Raw genomic sequence first — 22282 nt, 5'->3', positions numbered from 1 at the left:
ACGTAAGTTTAAACGGTTGTATTTACATTTTCTGAGTCCTTCGGGAATCATTGAAACGGTGGTTATGACGCTGTATCCCACTATTGTGTACACTTCTAAAACAGCACAATACTCATTCATGTATTTAGCGCCAAGAGAAATATTTCCGACATTCGTAACAAAGCAAAACATAACAGACATGAAATCTGCCAACAGTATTATGTTTTTGTCTTTTGTATTTAAAATAATTCGGAAAAGGTTGCTTGAAACTTTGAAGTTCAATGGATATATCATTATAAACATTCTGTAACGTTAATTATGATATATTTATTGAACTTCAATCTAATTGCCAAGTTACATTTATTGAAAATATAAACTCACGTTTTCTTATGTCATGGTAATTATTCACTAGTTTAACCGCCAACAGACGTATGTTAGAAAGTTCAGTGTTTTCATTTTCTAGAAAGTTCAGCTGTCAACAACGGCATGTTGCTATAAGTTCAGCTGTCAACAACGGCATGTTGCTATAAGTTCAGCTGTCAACAACGGCATGTTGGCATGTTGCTATAAGTTCAGCCGTCAACAACGACATGTTGCTATAAGTTCATCCGTCAACAACGGCATGTTGCTATAAGTTCAACTGTCAACAACGGCATGTTGCTATAGGTTCAGCCGTCAACAACGGCATGTTGCTATAGGTTCAGCCGTCAACAACGGCATGTTGATATAAGTTCAGCCGTCAACAACGGCATGTTGCTATAAGTTCAGCCGTCAACAACGGCATGTTGCTATAAGTTCAGCCGTCAACAACGGCATGTTGCTATAGGTTCAGCCGTCAACAACGGCATGTTGCTATAAGTTCAGCCGTCAACAACGGCATGTTGCTATAGGTTCAGCCGTCAACAACGGCATGTTGCTATAGGTTCAGCCGTCAACAACGGCATGTCGCTATAGGTTCAGCCGTCAACAACGGCATGTCGCTATATGTTCAGCCGTCAACAACGGCATGTTGCTATGAGTTCAGCCGTCAACAACGGCATGTTGCTATAGGTTCAGCCGTCAACAACGGCATGTTGCTATAAGTTCAGCCACCAGAAGACGTGTTGTCATATACAACTACTAGTACTAATGTACTAGAGTGTTCATCCGTTAACAGACGCGTGGTTATCTCTTCTAGGAATAACTCCTTAAACATATGACAGTACAGACCATAAAAACACAAGCACCTTTCATCACCGAGCCTATTTTTTGGTTTAAGGACACATTTGTCGGAAACATTGGGATGTTAAAGTTATTTGTGCACAAAACCCTATTTGGGACGCGATATCCATGGTAGTGTAGTTTAACGATGTTAATGTGTCTTACTGACGCGTTTAAATATCACAGCATCGTATCGTTAATACATGGCAACACCTAAAATTGACAGGGTGCTTTGGTTTTGAGGCACATAAATTTTACCACATGCATAACCATATAACATGTACAACACAATGTCGTACATAGAAAACTTAAATATAATTATTTTAAAACGATTGTGAAACAAGTTATTACAACATTATATTAATCTCTCTCGTTGGCCCGATTTTACGCGAGAGTGTGGTCTTACAGAGAAAACTCATAGTCAACAGAGAATAACAAAGAAAGTATTTAACTTCGTTTGTATATATATATATATATTATATGAATTAACGGATTTATATCTTATTACCTTATTAGGTATAGGTATTTGATCGTTAAAGAAAGGCAGGGTTTATATATTTACTAACAATTTGTATAGTTTATCATGATATAAGTGTTATAAATAAACTTTTGTTTCGTTGGCCAATGGCAAAGATAATATGTAAGGTATTTCTTTCTTAAATTATGAAATATGGGACAAACCAGGAGGAAGTGATATTCGTTCTCAACGATATTCATGTTTAAAGTTATCTTATTGGCGATTGGTTAATATTTTGTGCCTGGTAGTAATAGAGTAAAAAAAATAATTCTATTTTGAGGCAAATATACGAAAAACTATAAAACAACAGTAACCGCAATTACATAATGGGTGCCTCTTTTTAAGCTTCATTGGCCAATTTGCATTTAGCGACAGCTAATGGATTAATTTGCCATACCAGAGGCGTTTTGAAAAGATATACTATTTCAGTTCACAATGGTATGTCACACCACAGTCTCTGGCAGCGCCTCTGTCCACGCGGTATTGACGGATAATGTCTTAAATGTGATAAAGTTATTTTATGAAGCCTTTTACATGCTCTTAGTCCGTATTGCCTTTCTGCCAACTGATAGCTTAAAACAAAATGCAAAATAATGACTCCCAAGTTCCTAATAAAACATGATTAACAACGCTGGCGGAAACAAGGGGAGGGGTCACACATGGCGAGCGCCAAGATTAGTTTCTATGTTCATATCATTATGGTAGAAAACAATGCATTCATTTCACCAGAATGCACGATTAGGTTCTTAAAGTTTCCTAAATCATATACACGTAAAGAGCCAGTTTTATTTCAATTCCGGCAGATGTACGCTCCCTCTCACGTCAAACCCTGGAGCCGCCCCTGGTGTCAGAGTACCCTTTGATCTAAAAGACCATAGACTCAATGTTGTATTTCAATACTGAAGAACCAAGGTTTGTTTCATTTATTTATCAAATATTTTAACTGAAAATTAGAGGAAATGCGCTTTTTTTGGATCGTAACACTTTCATGAATAAAATGAAATCCGTATTTTCATCGCAATATTCATTTCGATTCAGTTAACCTATGCATGAGTATACATAGGGCCCTACCATAACTCACCATAACTGTACGAGTATTAAGGGCCGTGTGCATATTTCACTTATGTACGAGTATTTAGGGTCGTGTGCATAATTCATCTATGTACGAGTATTTAGAGCCGTGTGCATAATTTACCTATGTACGAATATTTAGAGCAGTGTGCAGAATTCACCTATACTGTATACGAGTATTTAGTACCATGTGCATAATTCACCTATATACGAGTATTTAGGGCCTTTTCATATTTCACTTATGTACGAGTATTTAGGGTCGTGTGCATAATTCACCTATATACGAGTATTAAGGACCGTGTGCATAATTCACCTATTTACGAGTATTTAGGACCGTGTGCATAATTCACCGTTTGTACGAGTATTTAGGGTCGTGTGCATAATTCACCTATATACGAGTATTTAGGACCGTGTGCATAATTCACCTATGTACAAGTATTGGGTCGTGTGCATAATTCACCTATATTCGAGGATTTAGGACCGTGTGCATAATTCACATATTTACGAGTATTTGGGGTCGTGTGCATAATTTACATGTGTACGAGCATTTAGGGCCGTGTATTTATTTTACCTATGTACGAGTATTAAGGCCGTGTGAATATGTTACCTATGTACCAGTATTTAGGGCCGGGTGAATATTTCACCTATGCACTAGGATTTAGGGTCGTGTGAATATTTCACCTATTTACGAGTATTTAGGGCCGTTTGAATATTTCACCTATGTACGAGTATTTAGGGCCATGTGAATATGTTACCTATGTACGAGTAATTGGGGCCGTGTCAATATGTCACCTATGTACGAGTAATTGGGGCCGTGTAAATATGTCACCTATGTACGAGTAATTGGGGCCGTGTCAATATGTCACCTATGTACGGGTGTATAGAGCCGTGTCAATATGTCACCTATGTACGGGTGTATAGAGCAGTGTCAATATGTCACCTATGTACGAGTAATTGGGGCCGTGTCAATATGTCACCTATGTACGGGTGTATAGAGCCGTGTCAATATGTCACCTATGTACGGGTGTATCTAGGGCCGTGTGAAAATGTTACCTTTGTACGAGTGTATATGGCCAACTGAATATTTCGCCGATCTATGTGTATTTAGGGTCGTGTGCATATTTCACCTATGTACGAGTATTTAGAGTCGTGTGCTTACTTCAACTATGTTCGAGTGTATTGTGTTCGATCGTTTACTTCCATAGTCCCTGAAGTTTCATTCGAATGTTGTTCGACGAACAAGGGTGGCTCAAACAATATAGAAAAACAAGGAAGAATTTACATTTTAAGCGGTTTCATCTATTTTCCATCACTTTTGTTTTACTAGAACCTATCACATATCTTCCCGTGAGGATAGCGCTTCACATTGATGACACTTGGGCTAAATTACCTTCCCCATTTGTGTGCAAGTGTCTGACGTTGTGGTAAGATGATTTCATATTTCACTTTCAGTTATGGTTGTCTTCATTAACATGTAACTAATAACGCGGAAGTTGAGTCGTTTCAAGGTGGGGTTCTATTTGATGCTCATGTCCAGCAATTAAGGATTTGTTTGTGATGAAAACGACTAAGTTACAAAATTCACAAGTATTCGTTATCGTTCATATTTTTGATTTATTGAATGCATCACAAGCGACCGTAGCAAGCAACGTGATAAATTTCGTAAACTTCAAAATATGATCAGAACATGAACAAATTTACTGCTTGATCTTTTTTGTCTCGGTACATGATGGAGTTTGATCATGTAAACCGCATACAGGAAAAATATCTGACTTATTTTCTCCATTTCTTCAAGCCATCTGTGATTTTTATGAGGAATGATTTTCAATTTTCAAACGCAATTTCAGCGATTTCATTGGCAAACTAATACTTAATAGTGTATTGGTGTTCGCACATATTGTGGGCCAATGACAAAGTTATGTACTATGCAAACATACCTAGATAATTCTAATTATTTAAATTACAACAAACAAACCTGTTTAATTATATGACTGAAACTCTTATTTACCGTAGGTGCGGGCTTTCAAATTAATTTAATGAGAATTATGAAACTTGAAGCTCATATTAACTACGCCTTTATGTTTTTAGGCTAATACAAACCAGTCCAAACGAATGTCAAAAGTTGGGAAAGTGATAAATACTTTTATTTAACTGTCAATCCGTGGTTCACTCCTTTTCTTCATCCCAGCATCTGCAGTGATGTCATAGGTTGAACAAATATTTGACGGGGAGAAGATCGTTTGAAGCCCACACGCATGGAGGGACAGGTCCAGTGTGCCCTTTCTGGAGCCCGAACAATTACTAATAGCCGCCCCAAAGTTCGACCCCTGACCTGCTCAATGTGCGAGGTGATTTTCAACGGCTTGGTTCAATTCACTGCAGTCACTTGCCCGTCTTCCTGTCCAGCTTTAGTAACGGAACAAATCGACTCTAAGCGGTTATGAAAAGGACATTTGCATTTTAATTATCCTGATACAATTTCCGTCCAAAGGATGGGTCAGCCAGAGGTGTGGGTCAATGGCGAAAAGGGTGTATTAAAATATTTTTGAATTGTTAAAGTTGCAAAAATCTGGCTATTTAGTTTTGTTAGTCATGGGCTTTTATGGCTTCAAAATCGCATTAACTGGTCAACTAATTTGTAAAGATTTAGATTGGTTTTGCATAGAAAAGGAAAGTTTTCAAGCATTTATTATATTTTATTGCAGCCTTGGTCACCGTGACTGCTTGCCTGGGTCAGTTTGGAATGTTAAAACGGCTGTTAAATATGAGAAGTTTCTCTTTTCAATTGCAATGAAATTACCCTACCCAGGCTTAGGAAACATTTAACAAAATATGATTTCTCACTTGAAGTTGTTATTGACCAATTCTGTACATTAAATTATATTGATGGTGTGTGGGCTGTTTGACAAAAAACAGGATAATTTCATCAGTGACATCTTTTTTTTGATGCCCCACATTTCAAATATTATGAAAATTAAATGATAGTTACTTTTTAAATTTTCTCTAATACCGTAATTATTCATGTTGCAATTTTACCCTAATGAAACAAGTTCAGAAAAAACCATTGTTAAGTTAGTCATCTAATATCACTGGTGAATTTACTGAGGCAATCTGCAGAATTTAAGGTATAATGTCAAATCTGGCAATCTAATTCTAAGGGAATCATTTATTAAGGCAAATTGTTCAACAAGGTGTGAATTTATCATATCAAAATTCAAAGCAACTTTGTCCTCACAGTCATTCCTTGTCAATGGGCCAAAAGAAAAGAGACCCAAAAGATTTTGTATTCAAGCCAATGGCAATATATTAATAAAAAGAAAGCAAAACACTGTAGCTGGTGAACAATCACCTGTGTTTGTAATTTTAAGGGCAGATGCCCTCCCATTATTAAATGACAAGATATGATGGTAAAATTAACAAGACTTGAGGGTTTTTAATTTATCTCCGTGTCCGAGGAGAACAAGTTTTTCTTATGTTCTTCACTTGTCTTTTGACAGATATTACAAATTTAGGTGAAGCATACAACATCTATTGGCAAAGAGTTGTACCTTAAGTTATGTTTTTTTATGTTCGTATTTTGTTTAATTAATGAGCTTGTTTTGTTATTAAGGCACATAGCTGTTTTTAGAGTTAATATGTTATAACAATCTTGAAGATACAAATATGATTTCATTAGACATTTTTTGTGCAAAAATGCTAGGGTCATGCAAAAAATTAAATTGCATATTTCATTGCACCTTCGTGCTGCATTTTTAAGGTCTTAAATTCCATATTTGGTGGGTAAATTTATGAGGGTTTGACTACAAAGGCACAGGGAGATGTTGTGAGAGTATGTTCAGAGCTCCAATTTTCATAGCAGATCATATTTCCCGTGCAAATCATTTTGCTTGTGGATGATTATGGTTTAGGGAAGTGACAATATAGAAGGGGATGACAAAGATTTACAGCTTGTGGAATAATGAATCCATGATGGGTCTACAGGTGGTCGCCGGGGTCGGCCATCTTCTGTCCCAGCATGCAACAGCCTCAGCAAATGTACGCCATTGTATGAGTAAACTTACAAATATGCGTCTTTTGCAGTGATTCATGTAAAAAAGAAAATAAGTATGCCCTCACTTTGGGCAAAATTGACAAGATAGAGGGAATTAATTTAAGAAGATGCAAGCAGGGGATTATTATTATGTAACACGATACACCTGTAATCTGGACATTAAAGGCTTTTGATATTTTGATGGGATGACTAATAGTCAAGAATTGTTTTTGAAATATAATAACTGATGTAAAAGAATTCGTTTAAACGAAATTAATTAGCATGCGAGGTATTGTCAAAGCTTTTGTGTTGTTGTTGTTTATTGTCTAGTTGCTGTGGTTAATCCAGGCAATAACTTTATGACCTTACAAATGATACTTGGTACAAACTATTATGTTTCCTATGACAGATGTCCCATGTTAAGTCCTTTTACTCTGGCTGAAATATATTTTCAGTTATGTCCCTTGATGGACTGAGAAAAATAGACATATGAGTGCATGTTGACTTGCTGGTTGTGCATTTGCTGAATTACTAATCATTATAATTGTATTACTTTATTTTTTTGTGATTTTCAAATGCAGATTAATATCTCAGCTGAGTATTTTTTATTTCATTTTAAAACTGAATGGCTTAAATTGAACGTAAAGTGGTGTCAGTTGTTTATAGTTAACAAAAGAAAAATGATTTTGAAGCTGTGACTGGTAGCTCCAAATGTCAAAAGCAAAGTTATACTGATGGTGTCACTCAGAATAAACGCAAATTGCTGAGGTCAGGAACATTATTTTATGGTATTAATCTAGCCTCCATTTAGTCGGAGGTATATGTATCTTTTTTCTTAAACTACAAAATATCTGAGAATTTGATAGCCTTCATTTGAATGATGTATTGAAAGTACTTGTAACAAAACGTTTCTGGTCATTGTTAGCGGCCCGCACTTTGACAATGGCAAATTTTAAGATAGATGGGGCATATTATTATTTTGGCTTTACATCGCAATTTAATATGGATTTTATATCGTTCAAGTATGTGTCGTTGTTTTGAATATAATTTTCTCCGACACATCGGCACTAAAAATGAAATTTGACATGAACAATATGAAAATGATATTAATAACAGTAAGTCACGCAAAAGTTATGCTGTAACATTAGGAGATTGTGGTATAATCTCTGAAATCACAAATTATTTTGTAATGAATAATCAAACCTGATGCATTTTTAATGGATTTTAATAATTTTTCCCAAATTGTTACTTAGCTGATAAATTAAAAAGAATATGCCAAAAATTAATGTGTGTTTCATTATGTAATGTGTCATATTTTTAACTGGTTTGCCATCATCATTTTTTATCTTTGTATATCTTGATTCAATGTATTTGTTTTATTTAAAAAATATGTGAATCATTAAGGTGCAGTCTTACCCTTTCTTTGGCAGTATAAAAAAGCAGAATTTAGTAATACTCGCATTTCATAATTATTGTGTTGGTGTTCCCCCTTATGACATGTTGTAATTAAAACATAATTACTGAACTTAATGATGTCAAAATGGCCATAAAACATGTTAAATGATACTCAATAACTCAATTTTTGTGACACATGTTTTCAAAGGTAACATTATGCATGAAGACTTTGAGGAAAGAGAAAGTAGTTAAAGTAATTCATTCAGCGATCAAAAATATCTCAACATCTATTATTTACTAGTTTTCTTAATATAAAATATACCAATTAATATATAATTGTAGATATTTAAAATGTTGTCATGGTGTTTTTAAGCTAGATGCAAAACTTGTAAAGCAATATGACAGAAATCTATTTATGGGGTGGGGTCATGGGGGGGGGGGTAATTAAGTTCATCCACATTCTCTTAAAAGTGTTTAGTTTGATCATGTGAAGCATATAAATGGGAGCACCTGAGCCGTTTAGTTTAGGGAAAGAATCTAAATTCCCAGAGGTTTCTTCAATTGTGAAATCTGAATAAATTCAAAGACAAACTTAAAATATGTCCTTGATTTAAATTCTTATAAATAATTTACACTCCAGCTCATCATCTCTAACAACATTATTATTATTCAAAAACTTTGAGTTATATCTTATTCTGAATAACTATCTATCTGTGAAATTGATTGACCTTTAAATAAGCGCTGTAAATCAAACCTCTTTGAACATTTAGTAGAATGTTGGTGTGACAGGGTACAAATTTCAAATATAAATCTGTATAATTGTACTTGGGTGGAAATATAGTGGTATAAATGATGTCATAATGAAGTTGTAACTGATGATGTATGGCCCATGCAGAATCATTCTGATTCCATTCACTTTGATCAAACAATAAATTGCAAATAATGATATGGACCGGAATTTGTCTCAATTATTTTGATATTATTGTTATGGATGACTAGTCTCCCTTAGCAGTAGTAATGCCATTGATCTGGTGTCTGAACTTTTTTACCTATCAGGGATGCATGTGTGTTTGAAAAGCTAAGAATAATGGTTTATAGCTTGATCCATATATTATTTTTGACTATTTAATGTTTTAGAAATAAATATCACTTCATTTGGATGTAATGTAATTTCAGAATAAACTAAATAAAGTCTTCTAAACTCTAAGCGCTATAGTTACTGTATTTGAAAGCGAGATCAAAGGTAATTAAATTGTAAAAAATCTTATAATAAATTTCATTTGATATGATGAAGTAATAGGCGGCGTAAGGTCATATTCAGTGCTTTCTGGGTTTGCTACAATTGAAGCTTTGTATAGATCAAATAAGAAAATCCCGGCAAGGATTTTCTTTACCTGTTTGCAATGTCTTTGCCTTGAGTAATAAAACCAGGGGATAAATTTTGTAGATCTGTCCGATATGAAAGATTATGAAATATTAACAAAAATGACACTTGAATATCATCATGAAATCTTGTTGAGATAAAATCAGAATAAATTTGTTGATCTATGTTTTTCATCTTGTGTATGAAATGTGGACCAATCAGAATGCTTGTTATTTGTTCAAGGTAATTTCATTGGTGAAAAAGTAAAGATTTACATTCGGTGTAAAATGGTATCATTTTAAAATTTATTACAAAGATGTAAAATTGGTATAACGGAGGAGTTAATTGGTAAGTTATTTCATATTTAAGTAATAATTTTAGGCATACTTGTGATATTAGAAAATGCTTTATTGAAAACAATTACTTGAGAAAATTGTTTTATTAACTGCAAATTAAATTTGAAATGAGAAATGCTATATTTCGTTTGTTTTTGTTCCTTTGTTCTCAAGGAATGAAAAATCTCGTCACTTCGTGGGTAACGTATGTTTTCCGAGAAGACTGACAGTGTTATAACTTGGTGTTATTTTTCATAATGTGACAAGTTTTAATTTCCAGCATGTTTAACTCAGCTGAGACAAAAGACGTAAATTGAATCAAGTGATGTAACTACACAAAGGTTTTGAGAAAATTAACTATAAGGTGTTGAAATCGGGAGCTGTTGGCAGTAAATTCCCCAAATTATGGCATGGACGTTCAGCCTAATATAGGGTTTTCATTTTCCATCGATTGTCACAAATTAACATTAATGTGAACTTTTGCGACATCTCCGAAAATAATATTAGTCATTTTTGAATACTGATTATGCCCGAGGACCTGGAAATGATTGGAATTATTTGCTCGTAATGACTTCTCTCCGTTATTTTACTGAAGAAATGAAGACATTTTTAGGAGACAGTCTGTTGAGATTCCTAAGTCTCAAAATAAGATTTGAATATTAGAGATCATAACCCGATAACTCAATAAGGGATTAAACCCAGCCCTCTAGAGACCAAGATGTCAGATTTATATGGCTGACAAATTATCATTGGGTGAAGGTGTCAATTTGATTAGGAATGTGAAAATATTAATGCAGTTTGGAGTTAGGGCATTCTGAAAATATTTGAATTTTTTTCACAGTTTAATCACCAGAGAATAAGAATTTGTCATAGAGAAAAAAATAATGAAATTGAGTGTGTCTCGGCCACTATTTTGAACGTGACATGGTGAAGTTTCAGATTCATCATGGCTCAATCTTCCTGGAAAATATGTCAAAAATACTTTTGTGATGCCATATCTTCTTCTATTCAAGTAAATATTAAGATTACTTTCTTGCTTCATGTAAATCTTGATAATACACAAAAGGTCATCAGCTATTCTTGGAGCATCATGTATCTTTCATTCTCACAGCATGGGGAAGGTTGATATAGCTTTTCTCTGATTATTTGCGGGTCAGTGGGTCCTGTGTTCCCATCTCCCTGAGGGTCCATGTTTTCTCAACTTCCATTATTCAGGGTTTAACCCATGACAATTATTTCCGCAAAAGTTCAGTGATTTGAGTTATTGATAGTTACTCCTCAATTTAGTAAAGGGCCGCATTTGATTACTGCTGTCATTTTGCTGCATTGGGGCCCTCTTATATCGGGCCATCAAATGGGCTCAATTAAGGGCCCTATATTGATATGTCACCCTGATTGCAATGGATGGTAAATTGATGAATGTCTAAAGAAATTTTGTAATCCAAAATAATGCATTCTTTGTGTTTTGGCTTTGTGCCCCAAGTGACCTTAACAATGCATTTCAATAATGTTGGGCTATTTCTTTAACATTATTTTCCAGTGGTATTTTAAAAGACAATCTAAAAATTTGCATCACTAACCCTATTTGTAAACACTATTTTCGCTTTGTAATTGCCTTATGTTTTTTCCTGTGAATATTGAACTGAATTTTAGCAATAATTTTTTTTTTATATTTTCAGGAGAGTTTATGGGCAGTGAAAATTTCTCCTCAGAAAGCCAGGTGTGTTCTAAGTGTCAGGCACAGTTTGTGGATGAAGACGAACTTATAGAACACCAGAAAGACTGTCTCAAACCAGTCATGCTTCTCTTTAAGGAGCATGCAGACAAAACAGACAACCAGTCTGATCAAGGTCATATGAATGGCTATACTGCCGCTGATCAGGCATCTAATGATGGTGATGCTGATGATGCTCCTGGTGAGATGGACAGTGAGCAGAATTTAAACCAGTCTATGAGCTATGGAAGTTTTAGTGGTAAAGATGAGGTTGATGCTGATGATGATGAGCAGTCTAATTTTGACAATATGGACAGTGACTTAGATGGTAATGATGATGACAGTGAATTTACAGGTCAAAAAGAGTCAGACCTCAGTGAAAAGATCAAGTCTAATCCCACAGCTGCAGACTTGGCAGCATACATTGGCCAGTTGTCGACTCTATTGCCAACCATGGGAACAAGTTCAAGTTCCAATGTCTTGTTGGAACCTTTAGAAGCAACAAAAGCAGCTGTGGCACAGTTTGCGGAAAACAACCCTGATCAGGAAAAAGATGTAGGGAAGCTTCAGGCAGCCCTGTTTAACTTGCAGCAACAGCAACTGATGCAGCTACAGCTAATACAACAGCTACAACACCAGCTGCTCAGTGGGGGTCAGAATGGCCAGTTCCCGGCTGCTTTCCTAAATGGACACCTGCCCCTGGGGGCCAACTTCCCAGGCATGCACATCAACCTTCCTGGATTTCCAAGCTCCCTTTCAGTGAAGAATCTTTCCAAGTCTTCCTCTCAGGGTGAATCCCCTTCTCCAAAATCTGACACCGCAAGTCAGAGTGAAAAAGAACAGGGTGGGGAGTCTCGGTCATCCTCTCCAAACCAGTCAAAGGCCCCATCACCACTTGTGACCCCGCATGAGCCAGACAACTCGGATGAGATTGGGGAAAGCCCCGTCTCCCTGCTAATGACGGCTGTCAGCAAAGCTGGAGGCGGCCCTTCCTCTAGCACAAGTGGGCTGCTCGACTTCAGTCGCTCTACTGGCAAAGGTATGTGCTAAGGGCTGGAGTTTTATATGTTGTAGTTGGGATATCAAAATGCTTAAACAATTTTGCCATTAGTTCAGCAAAAACCTACCTTTTGAACTTGCTTTGTTATGTTTGACCTCTTTGCATTTGGAATTGAAGGTCTATTATGTGATTTTACAGATTTGTAGTTCAGCAAAAATACAAAAGGGTATAAAATTTGCAGCTGTAGTATGTTCAATATAACTTTCCATTGCTGGAGATAACAATATTGTCAGATATTTCTGTATTTATATAACTGGGCTCAAATTCAAAGACTTCCTTTGTCTATTACAGAGAGAGTTTTGTATATGATCCTCTTTCATTTTTATGTTTTATGATTTGACCCTTTCAAACACAGAAAACTTAAAAGGGTTTTCCGCTTTATAGTGCACTTACAGTAAACATGATTTGATCCAATGCTTCAAATTATATGAGAAAAAACATAAAATATGGCTCTGTGCATATTGATAATGCATCGTCAGATGAAAAATGCTGTTTTTGTGCAAATAGACAATAAAATATTGTCTGGGTCTACATACAAAGGACTTTCCGATTTTATGGCTCCCTTTCTAGTCTATATGAGCACTAGAAATATGTTTTCCACTGTCTGATATTCAAGGGTAAATATTGGATATTCAGGGGCAAATATCATGTGAAGTAGTCTGCAGTAAATATTTAAAATTGGAAAAAAAAATGTGAAAGATAATTACAGTCAACTTATTATCATTTTATTGATTCATTAGAGCTTTAATCAAAAACACTTTAAATACAATTTTCAAAAGCATGTCTTTGGGAGTCCACTTAATTTAAGAATAAGCTCAGAATACAAATACATCAAATCTCTTTTATTTTCCCCGACACATAGCCCTGTGTTTATCATCCATTCTCTCAATATTCCCCACTTGACCCATAAAGAGTATTCCCAGTTTCTAATATTCATAAAACATATTATGAAGGCTCTGATTTTCCAGACAATATCTAACATTTCATGGGCAAGTTACGACAATAGCATATTCATTGGCGTAAATCTCCGTGCAAGGAAACAAAATCGTCCCCCAGGAAAATATGAATTATCCGCAGAAATACAATATGTCATCAGGGGTCAGTATCCCAGCTATAATATTGTCATCATTTATGAATAGCGCCCTCTATGTCGTTAATATAATTGCTTCTTGGGATGAAAGATAACGGCGGTCGTCTTTTCCGTTATATTAGCAAATATTTCAATATTGACGATGATGATAGATTTGACGCTCTGCGTCTTTGCAAACATCACAATAAGATTTTTCAATAAATCGGCAAATATGATATTATTTATGATTAATGTCCTCGTGAAATTGACAACCATTCCTATATCAAGGATGTTATAGGCTGACAATAAATCAACGAGGGGCGAATTAATACCCTAATAATATCTTAAATCTACAGGCCTGTAAGTGGTCATAAATATCACCTCTTCCCTGAAGACTTGAGTGCCAGAGTGATGCACGCTATCTGAAGACAGTCAACTGATGGGTTGTTTTAACATCAGTTTACCGCAAAAGTTTGCGCAGACAAACAAGTAGCAGCGTAGATTTGGTTAAAAAGTTTGAAAAGGAGCCAAATTGACAAGAAACAACATGTAACTGTCACCGCAATGGTGCTGGAGTAGGCTTGAAGCTGATAAATGTGACAGTCCAAGATGGCCTGATATTATGTTTTAGTATTTGTTTTAATAGGTAAAACAAGACATAGAATGATTAGTTTATCGTATATATTCAAATTTAAGTTGTTCACAGCTATACTTTGCTGTTTGGCAGTTCATCTCCAATTTTTGCAGTATTTAGACACTTATGTTTTTTTTAATATAACAGTGACAATTTTACTTCTAGCTATACATAAGATTGTTAGATATCAGATTTTATTATGCAATATGTAAAACTCTTGCCTTCAGAGAGTGGTTATTTCAAAAGATAATAGGGCAGAAAATTTCACCAAGCTTTTTACCCATATATTAAACTGAATGATATGTCATCTGCACTGTGTTAATAAATATAAATGAAATGATTGTTTTATGATAGCGAACATGTCAAAACTGGAAATGATTGAAAATGGTCATACCCTTAGGGCATTTTTAAATTGTATGCAAAAAGCAATTTTATCTTTTAAAACTTGTAAGACGTTTTTTCAGTAGTGTGATAATTACAAGGGAGGTAACTTTATTATTGAACTAATGTCAATCAAAGGATGTCAGCTGTCAAAAATAGACACAAATTAGATATTTATGCTCCTTTTCTCACTTTTTGACATAAAATTTAGATCTTAATCATAAACAATTACATGATTGACCAGCATAACATTATAATTAATTACAGACTCATGGCAGGAGACGCTGCTGTCTATATGTTCATTTTTAGGACAAGGTTTACTAGCTCAAAGACACAAGACACAGGCTTAAAATATCAGATGGGGTGGGGATCATTGGTTAACAGAGGTCAAAAAAGCACTAACCCACATGCCCTACCCTTGTTAAATGCTTTAAGTGGGTTTAGTGACATGGACAGCTTGAGCTCATTTTTTGTTCGTGTTGGCTGTGTAGCATTTTAGATGTCATTCTTCGTTGTTACATAAGTATCATTTGGCTTCTAAAAAAAACTCAAACACCACCGACAAGTAATGGTAACTTTCCCACTTTAGGCTTTCAAATTTCTTTTTTTACACTGCCCAGCATATGCAGGTCAGCAATAATGTGTGGGCAGACCTTAAAACTCTAAAACCACCATGGAAACATAATGCTTCTGTTTCATCTTGTATGCAAGCGAAATAGTTAACTTGATTCTTCCTTGTTTCTTCTGTCAAAAGACAAGCATTTGTCATAAATAATAAAAGGATTTGAAAGTTCAATAACTTTTGATTATAAAATTGGTATTGATTAACACTGGTTTCTATGGAAACAGAAAATCCATAAAGTGTGCATGATAGGATTTCCATTAGATTTATTTAGAAATAATTTCCATGCTTTTAGCCAGGACCATGTACCAGGATCGTAGAATATGAACATTTAAGCTTATAAATGTAATTTCCTCCGTCTTTGGATGAAATATTATTTCTGCGGTGTTTTCAATGCTTGCACTCATATCCCATCATAAGCCTGATTCTAGGCAGCTTATGTCCCATACAGAGTGTTTACTCAGAAGACAAGGATTTGAAGCCCGTTAATTTAGAGGCTATTTTTCAATATGTGTTTTTTTTTCTCCGTGAAAAGAAATTCATAAGCAATATTAGATATGTGATATCAGTATTAGTGAGATTTCCGAGTATGAAGGGATTGTCCGAGTATGAAGGGATTGTCCGAGAAAATGGAAAAAGTGTACGGAAACATTGAATAGCCCATAAGCTTACTTGAAGCTCAGGGAAGAAATATGATTTGTATTGATGGGGCTTTATTCTCAACGATGATTAGAACTAAATCTGATCAAATGAAAAGTGAAAATTAATAAACGAGCCTAAGGGTTGCAAAGTGCTTGCTGATTACGTTGTATTGTTGTTAAAAAAAAATAAAGTTCCGGAACAATTCAGTGCGGTTAATTATATCAAAAAGGTCGGCAGAGTGTTGAAATGACAGTGTTTTTTTTGTTTTGTTTGAATGGTGTTGTCAAAGAGTCTCAGTAAATTCTAGAATTTAGTTTTTCAATTGAAATTTTAATGATATTCATTATTAGCATGACATCGAGGGTAAAAAAAAAGCTTAATGAGAATCGATTGATCAGTATGTGGGATGGTTTAAAGTGTATTTTGTCTATCGTGACCCAGGCCCATCAAATAGGAAAAGCTGCAATGGCTGCTTAATGAAGAATTCCATTTGAGTTTATCATAAGATGAATTTCAAATGAGCCAGTATTTGGTCTTTTGATGTCACAGTGTTCATTGGTTATTTATGGGCCGATAAAAGTAACAACACCAAGTCTGCTTAGTCCTCACTAATGTAATTAATTGTACCGAGTATAAAAGATAGTCATGTTTAATAATGATTGAAATGTAGTGTTAGAAAAATGATTTGAGGTTTTAGGTGATGATTCCATTGAAGTGTTAGGCGAAGATTGTGTGAACTGTGAGGGAAACAAGCCCCCATTGCATGTGGCGGGCTCGTAAGGTCTTGCTAAATTGTCACAGACATGAGCTGTGCATGGACTGCCTTTAATCATCAGATTAAAACAAAGCACATATTCTGGCTTTAAATGCTAAACTTAGAACATCTGTACCTAAAAAAATACACATAGAATATTGTTCAAAAGGGTAAATGGTCAAAATCATCCAGAAGTTGTGTTCAACATTTTTGATTATCTGTTTAACTAATTTTCTGACTTACAATCATGTACATCTGCGATGCAACTTTGTGATTGATATTTATTTATTTGTAGAATGATGTTTTCAATTATTTTGTACAAAAAAATCCTTTAATTTATGGTCATAGAACCCCATTGATTTTCAATGATGAATTGGTAATTTATAATAATATTTTTTGGCTCATTGTTTGATGTTCATTGACAGATAAGTGCTTCATCTTCACTATATGTTAGTTACATTGTTTTGTGATGACTAATATTTAAGACATATGTAATGTTACAAATGGAAAAAAATATTGATGTGTTGCATGTAGTTGTTTGAAAATCCACTTTTTAACAATTTAAAAGTATGCTGACTATTAGCTTGACACATCATTGCTGAAAGCAGGGTTTGAAGTAAAAAAATATTGGTGATGCTTTATCTGTGTAGGATCAGTGCATTTTTTCTTACCAATTTTTGGCCAAAACACAAATCAGTGTTTTGTTTTCTGAACAATGCTCATTGATAGAACATGTACTTTTTCCCGAAAGTGAAAATAAAATTCCCTATTTGGTACTTAAAATTAAAAAAAGTCATTAAAAAATTCGGACCCCCAAGCCCTTTTTGTATGGAATAATTGGTGTATTCTAAAAGGTTCCTACTTTATTGTATTCCTTTATCTTTTCTGTCTATTTATAAAGCATTCTTGTTCCTTCCTAGGCCAAATTGGAGTTCTCAATTTTTAAAAAAAGAAACATTTTTCCCAAGCGGAATGGCACCAGCCTCATTCCCAAAATGGTGAAACAAAAACCCACTGATGTATTTTAAGATTTATAAGATCAGTATTATTTACATTCTGTAAAACAAATTACAACATTCAAACATATGTTCTATAGAGCTTTTAGACCGACTTTTTTTAGACTGTTTTATTTTAAACACAAAATTATTTTTTCAATGCCACAGAACAGCTCCAGATTAGCATTAAGACTAGAAGCGTCATCTATCTGGAGTTCATCTCCTGTTCATCTCTCAGTTCCTCCACAGTTGTAGTTCATATCATGTGATGTGATCATTCACAAAGTTAATATACTATTGTTTTGTCATTAATACAAACCATTATAGTAAGTGTATTTTCACAATACTGTACATTAAATTAATGTTACATTCATCATGAAATACTTAATCAAGTTAATTTTCTACTCCTATTATTGCATGATATTTAAGTATATTAAGAGTGCAATAACCTCCACATATTAATTTTGTCCCTGTCTTTTAGTCTCATCAGGGCTCCATTCTGCAACATTAAATCATCTCTTTGAGATAGCGAAAATTTCTACAAGAGATGTCTTGTTAATGTTTAATGTTTTATCAACTATTTTCTGTCAAGGTTATGAGCCATGTCAGTAGTTAACACCAGAAGTAATGTTTGCAGCCATTAACAAATGATTTTCACCATTCTTTTATCATATGGCTATGAGTCTTAAGGGAGCCCCATCAAATGTAGAGTTATGAAATGATGTGATACACTATCTAAATATTATCTAAAATTTGAAAGAGACTGATCCCCAGGGTGCTGCAAATCACAGTCTTTATGATTTTATTGCTGCTGAATCTGTGAATTTGAGAAAACTGTATGAAAATGGAGCCATAAATGTGTAATATACTCCATGGAAATATGGGGATACAAATTGAAGCATTGTGATCAAGCTTCTTTTTTTGTCTGAGGTGATGAGAACATTGCAACTTGGAATGATGAGACTGTGGCAGAGGTCATACACGCTGTATAGACTTCAACTTTGGTGCTAGGATAGCGATGACACTGGTTAGATATACCACAATGTTAACTCTGCCTGAACTACTAGTAGAGTTTTTACACTTGCGAGTGTCTGCATTTGCTGTTCGATCTCTGCATTGAGTATGACTTGTCTGTTTTTAGAAGGAAAGAGGGGAAAAAATCTGAGTAATGTGACAGCATCGATGCCTTCTTCGTTGTGCAAAAACTTAACCTTAATAAGTCAAAAGCTGCTCAAGGTATCAAACTGAAACTTGGTACACATGTACCGCAGAGACAATATAGACATGCATGCAGCAAGGCCCATAATTTTGTTTTAAGATATTATTGAACTATTCCCCTTGTTTGGATGAGCAAAACAGACGAGTGCTGGCATTCGCTTCACCGTGCTCTTGTTTTGAATGTATGTTTTTGAGTTTCAGTAAATGATACTTCATCTGCAGTCACTATATTGTTCAAGTGCAATTTTGAAAATCAAAAGAAGAAAGGCCTTCATTATCCCACTGAGGAAAGAAATAAAAACAGTTTGAATAACAATGGTAATCAAAGTCATTGCTATTTATTTACTCTTTCACTACACGAGTGTCAATTCCCCGAGGTTCAGCGTTGAGAATTGCTGTTCTTATAATTGGGTAAAGTTAGCACTGAATTCTGGGAATCTACTAAAGCGCTGCCAATTTGTCACATGATAAATGTTGCTATGCTAAGTCGCTCAAACACAAATATGAAATCAATATTATATTTCGGGTCAATGGAAAAGTTATTTGATGATGTATTTATGCCTGATCTTAAGATGTGAATTTCTTCTGAAAATGTTCAGCTGTCAAATGGAAGCAGGCTGTTGACAGGTTCTGAAAATCGCCTTAATGGTCCCCTGTCAGAATAATCCAGTTCTGATGAAAGTGCGTGTTTCATTTCATAATTTGTTTATTAACAATATTGCCCCGGGCAAATATGACTTAATTTGGGAGAACTATAGCAGATGGAATTTTCCCTCCAAGCGCATAAACAGGATTTGGCCATGTCAGAATCAGAGCCGAATATTCCACTGGATATTAATACCAGTTATTGAAATGACAGTAAGACATTCTTGTCTCCTCAATTCTCGGTTCAGAGAAACATATCACAGCTCAAACCCAAGTTAAATGTCTTGTTTTCAATTAGAGAAAAAAGGAGTTTTCCTTGAAATAACGAAATTCAAAATTAAACTTGCTTAATATATAGTGTGACATATGGGAATGTCTTGTGAACAAATTTTGTCAAATTTGCACAAAGTGCACAAGCCGGAAAATCGTTGACAAATGTCCCGTGGAGTAGAAGTTGCCGTCAATATCATAATTATCAGCACATTCGTGCTAAGTCTTTTGTTTTCTCCCTCGCCCTGTCATAAAGGGATCAATAGTTGCGAACTGCCTGCTGAAATTCATTTCCATATTAGCCCCATTTAACCCCTTGTAGCCTTTGATTCTGCTTGCTAAATCTGTGTGACCTCCCGAGACCCCGGACGATAGTTTCCGATTCTCGTCAACTTCTCCTCCAGTTTCTTCTGATGCCTCTACAAATATGAAATATGGCATTATTAAATTTGATCTGGCTAGGCCCGATAATGCATTTTATTAGCACAAATTACAAAACCTTTCACTGGCCTGCAGTGGTGTTATTATATTTCACGCCGATAGAGACCAAGGGTCCCAGTTCAATCAAAATATGATTATGGATGTTGTCAGTCTTCTCTCTAAGACTTGGATCGGAGTTATGTAGGAGCTTTCATCCAAATATGATTATAGAGTTGTCAAGCTTCCCCAGGATCAAGATCTTCAGTGTCAGACGGGGGACCCTGGTGAAATTGACAATAATGTTTATATTGACACCAATGTCATCTCCTATTTATGAAAACTTTATTATTTTCTGAGAAATAAATGCTTTTGATAATAACAGGGCCCTCTTCATAGGAGACGGGAAGGAAATTGAAATTGATGAGTTTTTGCAAATGTGACAGGGAATTTCTTTAGGGAAACGTGCAGGTTATGAAAAATGTGTGTGCATGTTGTAGTGTGCAACTGTAACATGTAACCTTTTGGGAGAACATTGTCATGCATCTGACAACAAAACAGCGCCCCTCGCCCTCACGCCTGATTATAACTTGGCACTTGGGTCGAGAAATTTTGTATTAACTCAATCAAAAGCAATTTATCTTTGTTTAAGATTTCAACAAAATTTCCAGAAATTTTAATAATGATTCATGGCCTTCCGCTAATGACATTCTGCAATGGCTTGTCAAAATTTCTGGGAAAAGAAGTTCTGCAGGAAAGTTTGGTATGTTCAGGGAGTGTGCATACTAATGTACACAAAATACTTTATTCATTATATTTGCATCTATAGTCAATCTGCAACAACATTATTTTCTTGGAGCAAAAATCTGTTAATGTTAATTTTTCAATGTTAAGTATTACTTTAGTTTCGCACACATACAGTACATGTAGTTCTTTGCAGTACTTAAGCATTTTGATGGATTGGCACCATTTTAACTGACATATTCGAAACAACGTTTTAGTGCTCGAAATTATATTTTGTCCAACAGGTTGTCAGTGCTTTTCAGATCTGCAAGAAAATTACTTTGGTAATCAGCAATCAGCTGTTAGTGATTTGAATTAGATGAATCAGTAGGTTCAAACAGACTGGTCCTGTAGACAAAATATAATATCAAACACTAATTAAGCTGGTTACAATGGGTCCGTTATGCATTTATCCAAATGAAATGGTACCATGTTGCATCAAACCATTTAGTTTGGTAAACGCATTCTAATAACCTATAACCATCACATAAAATTCCTTATAAAGTAAATCTTATCAGCACAATACCCAAAGTATGCCAAAATTAATAAAAAATTAATCACTCCATTTTTTTTTACAAGATTAACATTTTAATACCCATAAAATGAAATATTCAGGAAAATATAATAAATGGTTCATATCGTATTCCAAAAATGGCTGTAGACCCGATTTGATACATATTTATCAAAAAGCAGCAATTAATATTTGCCATAAACTACAGGCATTTATTATAAAGCGACATCCATTAAAACGGTGCATGAAAGAAAAAATTTACCCTGTTATATCAATATTATATCCCTGAGTCCGCGGATTAAAATTTGAGATAAAGTTATAAATATGTATAAACAAGATGAATGGAATCTTTTGAATGCTTTTATTTACTTTTATCAATTGAATATTGGTATATGTATCAGATCAGTTACAGAATATCTGCTATGATTGTTGGTTTAATTGTTTGTTAAATAACTATGTTTTTGATGTGCTTAGATCAAAGAAAGACATTTTGAATAAAATATGATAAAATATTATTTTGTATTGACCCTATTAGCAAAGTTCTGTTTGTTTTTAGTACAAGAAATCTTTGAAAAATTGTAATTACTTGCTAACTTATATAAATGTAATCATTATGAAAAAATCTGGTCCAATTTCTTTTCAATTTTAAATGAAGAATGATAAAATGAGGGGAAAGA

General features: G+C 34.7%; 1 protein-coding gene across 4 annotated transcripts in view; it reads left to right on the top strand.

Moving 5' to 3' along the window:
* Positions 1-11576: 11576 nt before the first annotated feature.
* Positions 11577-22282, top strand: part of LOC128244697 (sal-like protein 1) — a 33688-nt gene continuing 22982 nt past the window's right edge. For all 4 annotated transcript variants that reach the window (XM_052962740.1, XM_052962739.1, XM_052962738.1 and 1 more), the window contains exon 1: positions 11577-12643. In XM_052962740.1, the coding sequence (XP_052818700.1) occupies positions 11578-12643 (1066 nt within the window). In that variant the 5' untranslated portion in view covers position 11577. The remainder of the gene's footprint in view (positions 12644-22282) is intronic.

The sequence above is a fragment of the Mya arenaria genome, chromosome 8 (genome assembly GCF_026914265.1).
Source record: "Mya arenaria isolate MELC-2E11 chromosome 8, ASM2691426v1".
In the NCBI taxonomy this organism is placed as follows: domain Eukaryota; kingdom Metazoa; phylum Mollusca; class Bivalvia; order Myida; family Myidae; genus Mya; species Mya arenaria.
Note: the sequence above shows the minus strand (reverse complement) of the source record. Positions and strands in the feature narration are given on the sequence as shown.